General features: G+C 36.6%; 2 protein-coding genes across 3 annotated transcripts in view; both read right to left on the bottom strand.

Annotated features, from left to right (window-relative positions):
• The window catches only part of LOC133881472 (2-C-methyl-D-erythritol 4-phosphate cytidylyltransferase, chloroplastic-like), a 45,708-nt gene extending 31,206 nt beyond the window's left edge, over positions 1 to 14,502 (bottom strand). Inside the window, exons 1-3 of one of the 2 annotated variants that reach the window (XM_062320411.1) lie at positions 13,548 to 13,586; positions 13,311 to 13,393; positions 10,505 to 12,078 (exon numbers count right to left, since the gene is read on the bottom strand). In XM_062320411.1, the coding sequence (XP_062176395.1) occupies positions 10,651 to 12,054 (1,404 nt within the window). In that variant the 5' untranslated portion in view covers positions 12,055 to 12,078; positions 13,311 to 13,393; positions 13,548 to 13,586 and the 3' untranslated portion in view covers positions 10,505 to 10,650. Of the gene's footprint in view, positions 1 to 10,504; positions 12,079 to 13,310; positions 13,394 to 13,547; positions 13,587 to 14,213 lie in introns of those variants that run through there. The other variant, XM_062320412.1, reaches the window with a different exon arrangement.
• Positions 14,503 to 17,319: 2,817 nt separating this feature from the next.
• Positions 17,320 to 18,650, bottom strand: LOC133881363 (UPF0481 protein At3g47200-like). Its single transcript, XM_062320280.1, has one exon. It carries the CDS (start codon positions 18,648 to 18,650, stop codon positions 17,454 to 17,456), a length of 1,197 nt encoding a protein of 398 aa, XP_062176264.1. The 3' UTR covers positions 17,320 to 17,453.
• Between the last annotated feature and the right edge of the window lie 618 nt (positions 18,651 to 19,268).

Raw genomic sequence — 19,268 nt, 5'->3', positions numbered from 1 at the left:
GTAATGTTAGAGGATTTATTTAATTTATTAAATGTTGAGTGAAAAATTTTATTTTATTTTGTAGGATTTGGCTTAGGTGCTGTAAAAAAAAATTACAACACCATCTTGACCATTAAAAAAACTACAGCACCTATATTGTAATATTTGGAATTTAGATTTTCCTTTTGCTATTTTTTATTTTTATTTTTTTTTATACTTATTTTCGTTATAAACTACACCTATGTAAACAAATATTTTAAAAAGTTTTACATTTTTTGGGTTAAAATAAAATTAAGGGTCTTACCCTTTATTGTCTTTTTATTGAAAGATGTGTGATAAATTTTTTTTTTTTTTTTGCAAGCATTTTTTAACCTATAATAAAAAGACTAAATATGTTTAAATTATAATGTAGAATCCTGCAGCGTAACACGAGTTATGAGCTAGTTTTTTTAAAATGCGAGTATGTTTTTATGTCTGCATGTAAGTAATTTGAGTTAAAATTTTACTTTTATTTATCTCCAACATATTCCATTACCGTGAGTTGTTTTGGCTTGGCAAATCAAGATAGTTGAAGCTTCATTTTACAACTCACCATCATTAAAATCATGGATATTGAATTCTATATATATAGGGTCCTTAAACAAAGACTCGCCATCATTGAGATTATGGGTATTGACTTCTGTAGGGTCCTTAAAATATGATCATCGAATAATAAAGTAACAGCCAAGGCAATATGTGGTTAGCAATTCCTAGTTTAGTGAACATGAAAGATGATTTTACGAACCCTTTGCTAAAGGAGAGAACATCACCCGGTGCAGTGCAATGCAATACATTTTGTTTGAGCCATTCATTTGAAATAGGATTTTTCTCAAGTCAATAATTTAACAATTAATTATGAAGAAAAAAGATTTTATTACTCAAAACAGACAACAAAGTTGCTAAAAGAATATTGGAACAAACATAAAATACAAAAATGAAGCCAAACAGTGAGGGCTGGCTAAGAAGACTCTCCAGAGCTCATACTCAATATTCTCTCTAGCTTACACAGCATGAACTTACCAAATATCTTGATAAATCAATTTTTGAAGATAAATATCAGAGAGTAGTATAAAGTTCCAGTACCTTGATGTTGGTATAAGATCCTTCAGTAACGTACGTATACAGGATGCTTCAGGTGCTCCACAATAGATACGTCATCGGTGACTTCAAGTCCTTCTCTGTCAGGAAGAACAATTCTCAGAATAGACTTCGTAGAATTTGAAGAAAGACCAATTACAACTGACAAACCCCTCCACAGAGGTTTTAGCTCCTGCAGATGTACGTATACGTTTCCTTTGGATGGATACTGTAACGAGCTATCTGTATTGTATGATTTCAGGAAGTTGATTTCAATGATCAACAGAGTGCGTAATATATATAGCTCTTTTGTGTTTGGTGGATCAACAATAAATGAGAATTGAGAGAGAGGGACGTTTAACCGTCCCTCTTCCTCATTTAATATAAAAAAATCAATTTCAATCAAAAAAAAAAAAAAAAAAAAAAAAAACAAACAAACAACAAAAAAAGTGTTTTTTTATTTTTAAAATTAATTTTTTTATATTAAATAAGAGAGAGAGGGCGGTTAAACATCACCTCTCTATCAATTCTCATTTATTGTTGATCAACCAAACACAAAAGAACTAAGCCATTACCCCACCTCTTTTTTCTCTCTCTTCGACTCTCACACTCTCTGTCTGCAAACTAAGTCTCAGGTTGTTGATCGCCGGGAAGGGGGGCTTCTAAGCCTCCCTTCCCCGGTGGAATTTTTTGCTTCCTCCATGGTGTTTACCATGGGGTTGGTTGTCGTTCTCCCAGTCTTTTAGACTGTGGAGTTTTGTTCTCCGAGTCCTTTGGACTCTAGAGTTTTAGTGTTATCTGTGTTTGTTTTTGTTTTTCTTTTCTGTTCTTCTTGTTCTCTGGCAGGAGGTCCTTTCCGAGACGTTCGGCGGGGTGTTCTTGTCTTCGTTTTGTCTCGCCGGTGGAACGTTTTTGTGCCTAAATTGTTTCAAATTTTGATGCTAGATCTACGGCTAACCATCGGCTTTCTGGAGACACGCGCCGCTCAGATGGGTTCACCGGCGTTTCCTTGTTCCTCCGCCGTCATTTCCGGCTGTCGGGATTACTGGTTGCCGGCGCGTGATTGCCACACGCCAGTGAAGTTCTCTCTTCTACCGGCGCGTGGAGGTCTCGTTCCGGCGTATTTTCGCCGCGCAATGGCGGCGGTCGGTCTCTGGGTGGGCTGATCTGTTGGCTGGCGGTTTCCGGGGAGGCGCGTGTTGTACACGCGCCGGTCTCCGGCGAAGGCAGTGCTTCCTCTGACGTTTTTGGATTGTATTTTCTGCTAGTTGTGTTTGTGTATCCTCTTGTTTCTAGGTACAATTGCCTATGTGTGGCTCAAGTTTTACTAGAATTTTTCTTTGTTTAGGGGCTGATTGTAATTTTAGTGAAATTTGAGATTCTACGTATGTAATTGTTTTTTAAGTCAGATCCTTCTGACTTAAGAGTATGTGGGGGGATATGTCTCTCATTACTCATGATGTAGCCTTCGGGCATTCAGATCCAAAATAGCACATGCTATTTGTTCAAAAAAAAAAACCAAACACAAAAGAACTATATATTACGCACTGTTGATCATTGAAATCAACTTCCTGAAATCATACAATACTCTATCAATTCTCATTTATTAGTTTTTTTTTTTTCTTTTTAATTGAAATTATATTTTTTTATATTAAATGGGGGAGAGGGGACGGTTAACCGTCTCATCTCTATCAATTAGGGTTGGCAACTTTTGACACGACCCGCGAACACGACACGAAAAAACCGGGTTTGGGTTTGTTATAATTGGGTTGACCCGATAACACGATTACCCGTCAACATGATTATAACCCGATTACTCGGGTTGACCCACCAACACGATTATAACCCGATTAAAAAAAAAATTGAAGGTAAATAAAAAATAAAAAAAATTGAAGGTTGAAACATGTGAAAACAGTGAAATTGATGCCGTGTTGGGTCGTGTCGGGTAAACGGGTGACACGTTTTTTAGTCTGGTTTGTCGGGTCGTGTTCGGGTTACCCGATTATTAATCGAGTCGTGTTCGGGTCACGTGTCACAATCCGATTAATAATCGGGTCGGGTTCGGGTTGACATGTTTATATAATTGGGTCAGTCGGGTTGACCCGAACCCGACCCGTGAACCCGAATTGCCAACCCTACTATCAATTCTCACAATAAATATACGTATTATAAAACCCAATTGCAGCAAGATTATTAAAAGACCTCCAAATGAATATAATATTTTTTTTCGTTTGGCGGGTCAAGAAGAAATAATGATAAATATAAAAGCCAATTACCAACCATTGACTGCTTAGTTTGCTGATTATTCAAAGACTTCTTATAAAAACACTCGCATTACTTTGTGTTTCGTGTATTAAGATTTAAGAGTAAACCTAGCTAATCATATGCAGTGTGTCTATATATATATATATATATATATATATAAAAGTAGAGTTCTTCTTTAGAATGGCATAGAATAATGACACGTGGCATGAACTCATACTTTTTAGTGACTAAACCAGTCATTTAAGTACTGAACCAGTCTTTTAAATAAAATTGAACCGGTCTATTTAATCTCTCTCTCTATTAATTATACAAGTAGCCTCTCTCTCTCAATTAATGATATAAGTATGATTATTTGGTATTTTTATAATTTTGGTTGAAATCTAAATATGTTTCCATTTTGTTTGTGAAATTTGTGGTTGAACAATTCTTCATTTGAATGTTTATGAGATTTTTTTTGTTCATTTGCTTTTTCGAATGTTCAGAATTATATAGGATTGAAATATAATAGGTATCACATCGACATTAAAAAAAATTCCTGCTAATTTTCTATTTAATATTTTGATAATCAAAATCGTGGTTTTCTTCTTGCTATTTTTCTTTCTTCATACTTATTTTCATTCTAAACTACACATATGGGAACAAATGTTAACATGTTTTAATTTATATGAATTAAACTAAAAATAAGGGTCTTATGTATTAATTCATTTAAATGTTTTATGGGATATTTGTTTTTATTTTATGTGATTTTTACGATTTTTACTTATTTTTTAAAAGTGTTATTCTGTTTTTAAAAGTCAAAAAAGGCATAGAATGGCCTAGAATAGTAACAAGTAGCTTCTCTCTCGATTAATGATATAAGTATGACTCTTTGGTATTTTTATATTTTTACACGGCATGAACTTACCAAATATCTTGATAAATCAATTTTTGAAGATAAATATCAGAGAGTAGTATTAAGTTCCAGTACCTTGATGTTGGTATAAGATCCTTCAGTAACGTATACAGGATGCTTCAGGTGCTCCACAATAGATACGTCATCAGTGACTTCAACTCCTTCTCTGTCAGGAAGTACAATTCTCAGAATTAGATTACGGAGAATTTGAAGAAAGGCCAATTACAACTGACAAACCCCTGGACACTGGTTTTAATTTTCTTGAAAAAAGAAATGTTTTACACCAAGAAGCATCCAATATTGCACAGAATAAAACTGCAACTGGATCAGCATGAACTGCTTGGTTTGCACATAGCAAGCTATTTTTATCTACAGTAATTACATGCAACATCTTCTGTACTGTTACTAATGAACAGGAAAGATTAAATTCACATCAAATAGTGCACATCATACTTATGTTTAAGGAGAAAAATAATAATACTATTAAAAAGGAGTTCTTAATTAGTACCTATTTACAAGCTCAAAACCCTTTTTAAGTAACTCGGGTTTAATGACCTGCAAAAAGAAATCGATTAGGCAGCAACATTATTATTCACCCTATGCACCCAAAAAACGATCCTCTAAAACAAGATATATCAAATATATATAGGTAGATGCTTTCAACATTAAACCTGTGGGGTCTGCATTTCCCAAAGTTTTTTCCTGTCCAGAGTTTTTACTACAAAAGATTCGCTATTGGCCTGCACAAGATTAGAAAACAAGTTTCACTATTCACCAGGTCAATTGATTGAGAAAATTTATGCTAATATCGAGGTGATAATATGCACAAATTAGATTAGACAACCGTGTAATTAAATAAAAGATAGAGTGCCCCTTCTATACGGTAGTGGCAGAAAAGATGGGATTTATGCCCACCAATAATCACTTGACACATCAGCTAAAAGCAAAAAATTACAAAAAATTTGATATTATGGTGAAGTAGACAATTCCTCTCACCATTCCAAAACAAAAAAAAAAACCCACTGCACGTACGTCCGCCCAACGTCCTCTTCCCCGGCTGCCTCTTTCCTGTCGCCGGATAACCGGTCCTCGGTCCTCCAGCCACAGCGATCCGGTCACAGAGATCCGGCAACCACCGGCGAGCCTCCAGATCCTCTTCCCCACGACCTCCCGACACTGTCGACAGAGATCCGGCCACAGATCCGAACTGAGCCTCCTCCTCTCCCGGAATCTCTCCCTTTCGCCGGCCGTTCTCCCCTCTCACCCCTCTGGTGGTTCAGATTTGGTCCATTGGCTACGTGGTCGAGGTCGAACGGTGATGTGGTCAGGGTCGGGGTCGAACTCGGGTCGGCCACATGGTGGCGCGGCTTCCATGGGCTACGCCGGTTTGATTGTCTGGGTCTGGGTCTGGGTCGGGGGTCGGGGTTGGGGCTGGGTCTCTCATCTCTCTCCCTCGATCTCTTCATCTCGGGTCGGCCTAGTGGTGGCGCGGCTTCCATGGGTACGCCAGGTCGGTGGTTGGGGCTGGGTCAGGGTCGGGGGTCGGTGGTCGGTGGTTGGGGCTAGGTTTCCATCTCTCATCTCTCATCTCTCATCTCTCTCCCTCGATCTTCATTTCACAGCAAAGAGAGAAAAAAAAATTGGGTGTTTTGTTTGTACGTAATTTTCTTGCTCCAAGCTTATGTGTCAATTTTTTATTGGTGGGCAAACAATGCTTACTTTCTGCCACAGCCGAATTGAAGTTATTCTCTTTCTAATATTCACACTAGCTTAAAAAGAGTACACTGAAGCAAACTAGTCCTTAAACAAACCCCCCTTGCAAAATATGCAGATTGCAGGTTATTTCTACATTTTGCATATTCGACCAAGTTCTTCACTTGTTCCTATTTGTGATTTCAAATCCTTTCATCTATCAAGTTGGAGACTTAGAGTGGTTGTAAGCAAACAAATGGAAAGGTTACTTTATTATTCTTCAATTTTTTATAGGTACACAATACAAATTTAAAGAACGGTTGAAAACACCTAGATATTGAAATGGAATCCTCAATAAAGAAACTCCAACCTCCAAGAGACATTGCCTGTATTAAGCTTACCCAAACAAAGATTCTCTACAACTGCTCTATCTAAAAGGAAAAAAAAAAAAACAAATGAGGACATAGGCATAACAGGTTATGCATCAAAATTCAATCCTCCACATACATTCATATCACACCCTAATATTACCTGATGCTTTTTTTCCCAAATGACTTGCCCCTCATCAAAGAAGATGCTGAACAAGAATGACAATTTTAAACTAAGGGAAATAATTGGAATTGAAAACATAGACTATGTGGAAAGAAACATGACTGAAATGTTTGAATGACGGTATTTATACTCGTAAGTCCTTGTTTACTGAATAAGGTTATCCCGTTAAGTATACCTTAGTTTGTTGTTCAACTCAGCCTCCTAGCCCCTAGGTGACATCACGTGCAAAGAAATTGGCTGCTCCCTGTGTAACATTTTGCGGGATACTCTGTTTCAAAGAATAGCATGACAGCTTGAGTGTTTGGCTCTACTTGTTATCTTGCTCATTCATTGACAAAAGAAAAAGGTGTTGGCTTTTTCTTCACTGTCCTTGGAGTCCATGATTTCACTGGATGATTCTTAAACAGAGGGCATTCTGTATGAATTTTAGCTTTTTCATGTTATTGTACTATAATTAACCCCAAGGGGTTGGCTCAAGTGGTAATGCTTTGGTCTTTGTGGTAGTCCCATGAGGTTTAAGGTTCGAATTTTCTTGAGTGCAAACAATTCATTGAGACCGGCTCGCCGGCGAAGCCGGAGTATTACCCCGATCCGTGTGGAAGGGGTACTTTATATGGATCCGATATTTACTTGATAGAGGTAGATACACGAAGTGGCCCTGCCTTAGGAAGTCCAAAAGAAAAAATGTTATTCTACTGTAATTTTCCAGAGTTTGTGAGTTGCATGGAGAGTGAAGTGATTTGGTGCAGTGGCAATGAATGAGACCTTTTTTTTTGTGTGTGTGTGCACGTGCTGAGTGGCCATGTATCGACATTATATCTGTTCTATAACATTCACTCATTCCTGCTGTGTTTCTTTAGGGGATATGAATCAGGGTCAGGAACTGGAGGTTGTAGTGGAGTTTTCTGTTGGAATAACACCAAACCTCATAAGAGGGAAAGGGTAGGCTGTTGCTTTATTTACCCCTTTTGTTTTTTGTTTTATTTCTGTAGGGAAACTTGTTTAACCTGAAAGAAACTTGTTGGTACTTTGTCTGTGAGCAGGTTAAAGGGACCTCAGTTCGACCACACAAAGGTGGACGGTTTTCATTGTTTGGTGATTGCAGTAGGCCAAAGAAAACAGAGAGCAGATCTAGAAGTTAAATGGGAGAAATCATATTTTGGATTTTCTGATATACTCTTGGTTTTCACTACATATTTTTCTGTATTTAGTTCTACAGTTGAGCCATTCTTCAAGGGTGGGAGCGAGAAGGAAACATGATATGTAAAGGTTATGTGGTTGGCTTCTGCATTTTCTTAGCTCCATCCTGATACTATGCGATCAATAAAGGAAAGGGACATTGGATGTTAAGTTATTACTCTTGTTTTGCCCTTTTTGGTCTGCTGCTCAGTTCTAGTTGCAGATGTTAAGTTATCATTCGAAGTGGGAGTGTCACTTGCTAAATCCAGTGGTGTAATTGACTTGTTGAATAATGACTAGCTGATTTTTATCATTATTTTTGTGCATGGGACACAGGTTGGGGAGAATTGTAATATGTATTCTAAAGCCCTCTTAGGCTTCGGAGAAAATCATACAAGGTGAGGAGATTGGTCTTGTCTGTTTGCTTTTAGGACGTGGGATTACACTGAAAAGATTAACAATTGAATCTTTCAGGTTTTCTTCCAATAACATTGTGAACTTTGCAGACATTACCTGTCTTTTTTCTCTTTTTCTTAACAATTGAATCCGGCCAGTAGGCCATAAGCGGACCATTATGGCCAGAATCCCGCCAGAACAGCTGGAATTCGGCACAGATGGGGCGAGTTTTCCTGTAACTCCAAAAACCACATGACCTCACTTTAGTTGGGAATCCTGTTCCTGTGTCAACAAATTGATGTCCTGTGGCTTCGTTTATGCCATAGATTGGGGCCCTACGCAAATTGCACATTGTCCTAGCTCCACTTGTATTGTGGTCCTTGGGCCTTGGCTGAAGAATAATAAAAATGCCTTCCAAAAGTACCATTCGTTTGTATAAAAATATGACTCGATGTGAATGAAAATGTTCCCCTATATCCATCCAATTAAGTTCGAAACCTTTTGACACATTTTTCCGTTGATGCTTCACGTTTGGTGCATTTGCGCCATATTCCGCCCATTTTAACACTAAATACTACGAATGAGTGTAACTTGTGATAGGTTGTAGTCAGTATAATTGTTGATGCTGATTTTTTACCGGGTGACGTGGTGTGATCAGAGGCGTCCCTTCCTCTATGTGCTGGCCTGCAAAACAGGAAAGACCCGCCGGGGGTTGCCCGGCGGAGCCTCCTCCGACGATCAAGTCAGTCCAGAATTTATGTGAAGAGGGAAGACAGAGAGAGAGCGAGAGAGAGTCCAAGAGGATGGAAAATTAAATTACGTCAAATAGTCCTTATAGCCCTTTTATATCCCTGCATGCTAAATGTCCGTTTTACCCTTGTCAAGCACACTGTCCAATGGGGACGTCTGATATTTTCTCTGACTTGATTTGACTGGTCTCATAAATATTGGAGGCTTCCTGCAACCAAGGCTCACGTCCGGGGACTAACCCATTCCGGGGGCCGAAATCCCACTCTGGGGCAGACTTGGCCCTACTCCAAGATGGGGTCAAATATTTCCCTAACAATAACATTTTAAAATTTGGTGGTCTAAGTGCCAAATTGGTGATTGTTTGAGGGCACTAAATGTATATTTTTTTTTTCCTAATTTTTAATTGCATTTTGGAAAGTTTTAGTCAAAAAAAAAATTTACGTGTAGCACACATGTTGCTAGGCTATCTCCGAAAGGTTAGAGGTGGCCCGGGCCACCAGCGAAAACTCCCACGGGTTGGCCCAGACCACCCTCAAAAACTCTCGCCCCCAAAAAGGTCTTTAGGGGAGGCCGGACCCCCACCTCCAAGTGACTAAGAGGAGAGGCTTTTCGCCAGCTTCATATTTTGAAGTTATTTCTTTCTTCTTTTTTTACTTTTATTTTTTTGGAACTCTCAAGTGTGCTATACTTGCTAGCAACCCTACCAGGCCCACCAACCCGGGTAGGCCCAAGGAAAGCCCATCTTCCCCAATGCACAGCAAGCCCAAGGAAGAATGCCACATGGGATCGCCACTCGCCACGTTACTTCAATTATTTCCCACATTTCTGAAGGGACATTAGGTGACGCCATACCATAACTAGGATATGCGTGACCCTACCATTCTACAATATTAGCAAATGATATTTAGAACCGTGTTATGCCAGTGGATGACACCCAATGTAATCTTTTGTCTTGGCTTGTCATTTTTTGCTTCTTTGTAGCCGTTTGTTTGTATATTGTATGGGCCTCTTCAGGTTTTAAGCTGTCTTGTTTTTAAGAGGTTGCCTGTGAAACCTTTTATGTTCTTGTTGAGTTTTTCTAATAAATTCTTATATATATAAGTTGTGAAGAATATTTGAAATCTCTTCAAACATCACAGCAATAGAGGAGGGTATAAACCAATAAAATAATACAGAGAAAAAATTGCAAAAAAAATAAATAAATAAAACTTGTGGCGTGACTTGTAGATGGATGAAAAGCCCCAGACCGAATGTTAATGGACAAGTTCGTCCCTCCAAATGCACTAACTGGCCATGGAGAGAGAAATGGTGAGGATCCTTGTCTTTAATTTGGTACATGAACTACATATTTGTTGTGCCTCCAAAATGTCACAGAGATGGTTATGAAGTACGAGTTTCTGCTTCCTTTTTTAATCATACACAAATTCCCTATCCACAAAACTATATATATATATATATATATAACTGCTAGATGCACCAAATGTGTTGCATTAGTAATATGAGAGCAAGAGAGAGACGGAAATAAACTAAAAGAATTACGAACAAATTAAAGTAGCGATCCTGAATAATTGATTGAAAATATCTCAAAGTGTATAATTAAAAAATGTGATTTCAAAGAGTATAAACAATATAGCAAATAAAGCATATAGGAAAAAAAAAATGAAGGCAGATTATAACTGAGTGCAAAAGGAAAAATTTAGTACTGATCGAGGTCAAATTTAAATTTTCAAAGTTGTAGACTACAATTCCACAAACCTCGTACTCCTAAAACAATGAAATACTATCACAATGCAATCCAATACCATCCGAATTACACAAACTTCAAATGATCATAATGAGATAATAGAGCATACAGCTTGTATGAGAGTGAGTACCAGAAGAGTAATAGCAGCTATAGTAGAAGCAGTTATCCAAGGAGTGCTAAAATAATCACGTCTCAAGGTAGCCTTCCAAATATGACGAGGATCCTCATAGAATGTATTCAAATCTTTACAGAGCTTACAATAGATGGAGTTTGAGTACCGATGTGAAACATTTGTGTCGAGATTGTTGACCAAAGTTGTTACTGCATTGCTGTCGCCCAAAGCATGTACTAGGATCCTTTTTTGCACAAGTAAATCTACATCTTTGACAATGTCAATAAGGAAATCTAATAAGCTAATATAATCGGAAACATAAGCATCAACCAGATTGTGACATTGCTCCCAGGCCACGAGGTTTCGAAAAAGAGACTCTGTATCATTGTATAATTTTAAGCATGGTATTTCTAGCACTCCGTTTTCGAATTTTAAGTTAAATAAGCATTTGCTTACGCCCACCTTAAACTTTACTCCTGCATCGTGCAACTTGCTTGCACTATGCAAGTGCTTAACTCCAATTATGTCATTGCCTCTTTGTGGTAGCGTACATGATTGAGGCGAAAAAAAGGTTCTCAACAAATCAAGGAAGTGAATTATTTCCAAATTGGAATCAGGAGACATTTCTTGAGTGTTGTAAACTGAAAAGAATCCAAAGGTAAGCTGAGCGAAGGAAGGGTAGTCTGAGTAAGATGCAAATGCCAAGTCGAATATTTCCTTTATAACAAAGAAAGGAAGTTGATTTTCAAGCAACCACATATCCTTACGTATATTGACAATCATTCGTGGTGTCAATACTAAGGAGTCATCGCCTCTCCTCCTTTCTTCATGCTCATATATCAAGAATAACATAATAATGAAGCTCGCATCCATCAGGATCAATTTCACACAATCGTCACTGCTAAGTTGGATACTCTCTGCATAACAATCACGGACATCTCCTTCCTTATCCCTTATCATGCTTACTAATTTCTTCACGTTTAAAGTAGCTTCCTTCACAAATTGCTTGAAATATCTCACTTTAAGCTTTTCCATGGTTTCCAATCTTTTATCACCATGGTGAAAAGGCCCTATTGATATACACTGAGGAGTATAGGCTTCTTCGTTCAATTTGCGAAAATCATGTGGAACCCTGTAGATACAATGTTTAGGTGATAAGGGAGGCTCCGAGCTTTCCAACATTTTTGTGATGTCATTTACCAATTGTGTGTCTCGATCTTCATTTTCGACTGAAGCATTTGCTTCACTATGAAGTTCTTCATTTTGAGTTGAAGTGTTTGCTTCCCTTTGAATTTCAGCATTTTCATTCACATTTATTATTAAAGCATTTGCTTCTTCTTGAATTTCTGGACTCGATGATTCTTCCATTAGTTCCATATCTAGTAAGTTGCCTTAAATTTCCTAATGACAAAGACAAAGGGTCACTAGCTAGCATATATATATTAAAAACATATTGGAGGATAGTTCCTATGATGCTTTAAGTATCTTTTAAATCCTTGATATTCACAAAATATTTAGAACTAAATTCATATGCATGGACGATGATGCATAGCAAGAGAAGGGGACAAGTAAAAAGGAGCCACGCTAGAACAGTATTAGTATATATATTGACTAAGGAGGAATCATACTAGCTAGCTCTGATCTATTCTATTACTACTGGTTATAATTAAGGAGAAAAATAAGTATAAAATAATTTAAGAGTATTATTAATATTCATTTCTATTTATTCATTGGTTACAACACAGAAATAAAATCCCATCTGTATTAATTATTAATTCCACCATTCCTATTCATCAAATCATATGTGCCACCCACACTATCCCATCCTGTTCAATATATGTGTTGACAGGTCAAGTACTTTTTCTATGTTCAGATGTCCTAAAATGACTTGGTCGTTCGGAAGAGATTCTTTCTCGATCAGAATAGGTCATTTATTTACATGGTCTAATAGGAGGGAGGAGGGCCCCATTTGTCAAGTACATAGTTATGGTATAATGAATTCACGAGAGCTCGTATGGGAAGAGTTGAACATAAAGTGTACTGACATTGACAAATTCAAGCCACAGAATTTAATTTAATTTTAGGCAGAGAACAAACTTTCTTTACTAGCAGTTGGAGTTAAACCTTCAGCAATCATGTTTTGGATCATGGTTTTCCATGACCATATTTCTGATCCTTACTAGCAAAAGGGGGTAAAGTAAGGCCATCCATTTGGCACATGAGCCAAGAAAAGAGAAACTACTTACGTCTACAGCCACAGGTTGCAATTTTCTGGTATTATCTCATTGAAAGAATTAACACAAAGTAAACCAAGATCAACAACAAAATATTTAAATTCTACAAGCTTTCTTTAGTAGCAATTCCAGGTATCTTCAGTGATTTAAGGTGAGATACCAAGATTGAGATTTTCCTTGAGCATGTTTCTAAATGTTATTACCAAAAGGAGGAAGTAACACCAGTTCACTCTCTTAACACCCAACTAATTATTGTTATTAAGAAAGGTTGGCAAAATGTTCAAATATTATAGGCTCATTATTGAACAGATAAGAAACAAGATTTGGTTACTAAAGAAATAAGACTTACTTGAAGAGAATAAAAAAAAAAATTAATAAAAAAAAAAAACTTGCTACTACCTGAAGTCCACTGTAGACAGAATCTTGTCTTTCCTTCCCAGGGAGTGTGAATTGAAGTTCCACACAAATCTTCTCTTTGGTTCCTAAGAAAAAGAAAAACGTTACTTAGAATATCTTCTATAGTACTAGAGCCAGCAGTATAAAACATAGTCAAGTGGCAGATACATTTTATACAAAGGAACCCTACTACACGCACACATGAGAGAGAGAGAGAGAGAGAGAGAGGAGATCTGAAACCTTCAAAAATGTCCTTGAAGGAGGGATCACAAACCCCAATGATTTCCTTCACTTCAATCAATTGTGAGAAAGTGTACAAACCGCAAGAATTCAGCATATAATTACTTAATAAGCACAAAAGACAAGTATCAATAAAGAATGGGCTTGTTTGACAAAGGTAACAAAATTTTCCATTCCCCTCTTCACTTATCCCAAAAGCAATCAACTTCAAAACATTATAACTTTATATCACATCAATAATTTTTTATTATTATATAAATAAATAAAAATCACTACAAAACAAAACTTTTTCACTTTTCTATACAAATTCTTTTTACTTTATATCACATTTATCACTTCCAACTCCCACTACCAATTCTCCTTTCCTTACCAAACAAGGCCAATGAGTGTAATAAAGGTTTCCTTTACCCTATAAAGATCCTCTATTAAAATTTTCAAGACCTTGGCTCCGCGAAAAAAGAATGAGTTAGCCCTCCAAAGAGTTTAAAAGAAGTTTCAAAAAGTTACGAGCAAGTTACATAAACTTTATAAAAGCTCCCTTCAAATTCAATATTTTTATAAAATTTGAATAATACATGGGAATTCTTTAGTGGTCTTTAATTTTATATGAAAGGCAGGTTATGAAATAAAATTCAACATAAAAATCCAAAGCAAGCAAATACCTACCTGCTACACTTTCTTTCTCACGGGTGAGGGAGGGTGTCGAGGAGATTGGTCTTGTCTGTTTGCTTTTAGGAAGTGGGATTACACTGAAAAGATTAAAAATTGAATCTTTCAGGGTTTCTTCCAATATCATTGTCAACTTTGCAGACATTACCTGTCTTTTTTTTCTTTTCTTAACAATTGAATCCGGCCAGTAGGCCGGAAGCGGACAGTTCTGGCCAGAATCCCGCCAGAATGGCTGGAATCCAGCACAGATGGGGTGAGTTTTCCTGTAATTCCAAAAACCACATGACCTCACTTTAGTTGGGAATCCTGTTGCTGTGTCAACAAATTGATGTCCTGTGACTTCGTTTATGCCATAGATTGGGGCCCTACGCAAATTGCACATTGTCCTCCACTTGTATTGTGGTCCTTGGCTGAAGAATAATAAAAATGCCTTCCAAAAATACCATTCGATTGTGTGAAAATATGACTCGATGTGAATGAAAATGTTCCCCTATATCCAATATTTTTTTTTTTTTTTTTAAATGTCCAAATAAAAGGGGGAGAGAGATTCTAACTAGTGACCTCCGCTTCATAAAGCGTGGTCTCCAGCTAATTAAACTACTACCCATTGAGAACCCCTATATCCAATCAAAATCGAAACCTTTGGACACATTTTTCCGTTGATGCTTCAAGTTTGGTGCATTTGCACCATATTCCGTCCATTTTAACACTAAATACTACGAAAGAGTGTAACTTGTGATAGGTTGTAGTCAGAATGGGTCAAGTATAACATTTAAAATTTGGTGGTCTAAGTGCCAAATGGGTGGTTGTTTGAGGGCATTAAATGTTTTTTTTTCTTACTTTTTAATTGCATTTTGGAAAGTTTTAGTCAAAAGAATTTACGTGTAGTGCACATGTTGCTGGATTATCTCCGAAAGGTTAGAGGTGGCCCGAGCCACCATCGAAAACTCTCACGGGTTGGCCCAAACCACCCCCGAAAACTCTCAAGGGGGAGCGCATGCCACCCCCAAAAACGTCTTTAGGGGAGGTCAGACCCCCACCTCCATGTGCAGGGACGGAGCCGGACATTTTAATGGGAGGGGGCCAAATAATTTTTTTTCTTAAGTAGGGATTAAAGTATATGTATAAAGGCAAATTTTAAGTAAATTAAACATAACCTAGTTTTGATATTTTTATTATTCCATTCAAATTAAAAATCAATAAGTAAAAGTAAAAAGAGTTTTTAGAAAGAAAAAAAAAAAAAGTAAAGAAAACCACTGTCCAAAAATTCAGAAAATAAAAAATAAAAATAAAAATAAAAAAGGTCTCAGTTATTTTTTCTATACATTTTCAGGAAATCGAGCTTGGTTAAGCTTGTGACTCCTCAAATCTACACCTGTCTTCTTCCAATGCACTACTTTACTAAACCCTTTTCGTTTACTTTGAACACAGTCTCTACAACTTTGTAAAGATCTTTCTATTGTTAGATTCTTAGGCATGTCCCTTGCTACCCGTAAAATATTAAAGGAAAAAGTTTTGACAATAGTTGAAGAGATGATAAAAGGGAAGGGGGCAAGGAAAAAAAAAAATCTTGCTAGGGGCCAATAGGCAAAAAAAAAACCTTAATTTGTTTCATCTAAAAAAAAAAAAAAAACCTTAATTTAATTTTTTTTTGTTTTACCTTAATTTTTTTTTAATTTTTTAATTTTTTACTATTATTATTTTTTTCTCTTAAGAGTTGAGGGGGGGGCCATGGCCCCCACCGGCCCTCCCCTCTCTCCGTCATTGTCCATGTGACTAAGAGGAGAGGCTTTTCACCACCTTCATGTTTTGAAGTTATTTTCTTCTTCTCTTTTGACTTTTAATTTTTTTGGAACTTTCAGATGTTCTGTACTTGCTAGTAACCCTACCAGGCCCATCAATCCGCGTAGGCCCAAGGAAAGCCCATCGTCCCCAATGCACAGCAAGCTCAAGGAGGAATGCCACATGGGATCGTCACTCGCCACGTCACTTCAATTATTTTCCACATTTCTGACAGGACATTAGGTGACACCATACCATAACTAGGATATGCATGTCGCACCTTACCATTCTACAATAATAACAAATGATATTTAGAACCGTGTTATGTCAGTGGATGACACCCGACGTAATCTTTAGGCTTTGCTTGTCATTTTTTGTTTCATTGTAGGCGCCTTTTTGTATATTGGATAGGCTTCTTCTGATTTTTAGGTCGTCTTGTTTTTAAGAGGTTGCCTGTGAAACCTTTATGTTCTTGTTGAGTTTTTCTAATATATATATATAAGTTGTGAAGAATATTTGAAATCTCTTCAAACATCATATCAATAGAGGAGGGTATAAACCAAGAAAATAATACGGAGAAAAAATTACACACACACAAAAAAAATAAAAAAAAATCAAGCTTGAGATGTGACTTGCAGATGGATGAAAAGCCCCGGACCGAATGTGAATGGACAAGTTCGTCCCTCCAAATGCACTAACTGGAGAGAGTAAAATGGAGAGGATCCTTGTCTTTAATTTGGTACATGAACTACATACTTCTTGTGCCTCCAAAATGTCAGAGATGGTTATGAAGTACGAGTTTCTGCTTCCTTTTTTAATCAAACACAAATTCCCTATCCACAAAACATGGCAAAAATTGGGTTATAACCACAAGCAAAGTTGCTTCTTTCTCTTCATGTTTTTTTTTTTTTTTTTTTGATGATTATTATTATTATTATTATTATTATTATTATTTGTGTACAGGGTTTTTCTTTTTTATTGATTTGTACATGCCCGTTTATATATTTCTCTTTCTCTGTCTCCAAGTCTTCTTTTCTTGTGAATGTATTCATCTATTACAGCCCTCACCACTCTTATGGAAACATATATATATCTAACTACTAGATGCACCAAATGTGTTGCATTACTAATATGAGAGCAAGAAAGAGACGGGGATAAACTAAAAGAATTACGAAGTAGCAATCCCGAATAATTGATTGAAAATATCTCAAAGTGTATAATTAAAAAATGTGATTCCAAAGAGTATAAACAATATAGCAAATAAAGCATATAGAAAAAATAAAAAAACAAGGCAGATTATAACTGAGTGCAAAGGGAAAAATTTAGTACTGATCGAGGTCAAATTTAAATTTTCAAAGTTGTAGACTACATTTCCACAAACCTCGGACTCCTAAAACAATGAAATACTATCACAATGCAATCCAATACCATTCGGATTACACAAACTTCAAATGATCATAATGAGATAATAGAGCTTACAGTTTGTATGAGAGTGAGTACCAGAAGGATAATAGCAGCTACAGTAGAAGCAGTTATCCAAGGAGTGCTAAAATAATCACGTCTCAAGGTAGCCTTCCAAATATGACGAGGATCCTCATAAAATGTATTCAAATCTTTATAGAGATTACAATAGATGGACCTTGAGTACCCATATAAAACATTTATGCCCAGATTGTTGGCCAAAGTTGTCACTGCATTGTTGTCGCCTAAACCATTAAACAGGATCTTCTTTTGCACAAGTAAATCTACATCTTTGACAGTATCGATAAGGGAATCTACAAAGATAATATAATCGGTAATATAAGCATCATACACAGAGTGAGATTGTTCCAAGGCCACGAGGTTTCGAAAAAGAGACTCTGAATTATTGTATAATTCTAAGTGTGGTATTTCTAGCACTCCGTTTGTGAATTTTAAGTCAAATAAGCATTTACTTGAGCCCACCTTAAACTTCACTCCTGCATCATGCAACTGGCTTGCACTGTACAAAGGCTTACCTCCAACATCATTTCCTCCTTCTGGTGGCCTAGGAGGCAAAAAAAAGGTTCTCAACAAATCAAGGAAGTGAATTATTTCCAAATTGGAATCAGGAGACATTTCTTGAGTGTTGTAATCTGAAAAGAATTTAAAGGTAAGTTGAGCGAAGGAAGGGAAGTTTGACTTAGCAAATGCAAAGTCGAATATTTCCTTTATAATAAAGAAAGGAAGTTGATTTTCAAGCAACCGCATATCATAAGATATTTTCATAATCATTCGTGGTGTAAATACTAAGAAGTCATCGTCACTACTCCATTCTTCAAGCTCACATATCAAGAATAACACAATAATAAAGCTCGCATCCATTAGGATCAATTTCACACAATCATCACTGCTAAGCTGAATACTCTCTGCATAACAGCAACGGACTTCTCTTTCGTAGTACCTTACAATGCCTACTAATTCCTTCACCTTTAAATCAGCCTTTTTCACAAATCGCTTAAAATATCTCACTTTAAGCTTTTCCATGGTTTCCAATCTTTTATCACCATGGTGAAAAGGCCCTATTGATATATACTGAGGAGTATATGCTTCTTCGTTCAATTTGCGAACATCATGTGGAACCCTATAGATACAACATTGAGGTGATAAGGAAGGCTCCGAGCTTTCTAACATTTCTGTGATGTCATTTACCAATTGTGTGTCACTATCTTCAATTTCAACTGAAGCATTTGCTTCTCTATGAAGTTCTTCAATTTCAATCACATTTATTATTAAAGCATTTGCTTCTTCTTGAATTTCTGGACTCGATGATTCTCCCATATCTAGTAAGTTGCCTTAAATTTCCTAATGACAAAGACAAGGGTCACTAGCATATATATATTAAAAACATATTGGAGGATAGTTCCTATGATGCTGTAAGTACCTTTTAAATCCTTGATATTCGCAAAATATTTAGAACTAAATTCATATGCATGCATGATGATGCATAGCAAGAGAAAGGGACAAGTAAAAAGGAGCCACGCTAGAACAGTATTAGCATATATATTGACAAAGGAGGAATCATGCTAGATAGCTCTGATCTATTCTATTACTACTGGTTATAATTAAGGAGAAAAATAAGTATAAAATAATTTAAGAGTATTATTAATATTCATTTCTATTTATTCATTGGTTAATTCCACCATTCCTATTCATCAAATCATATGTGCCACCCACACTATCCCATCCTGTTCAATATATGTGTTAACAGGTCAAGTACTGCATGTATAGCTGCTTCAAATATTTGTATGG

Source organism: Alnus glutinosa, chromosome 11 (assembly GCF_958979055.1).
Source record: "Alnus glutinosa chromosome 11, dhAlnGlut1.1, whole genome shotgun sequence".
In the NCBI taxonomy this organism is placed as follows: Eukaryota; Viridiplantae; Streptophyta; class Magnoliopsida; order Fagales; family Betulaceae; genus Alnus; species Alnus glutinosa.
Note: the sequence above shows the minus strand (reverse complement) of the source record. Positions and strands in the feature narration are given on the sequence as shown.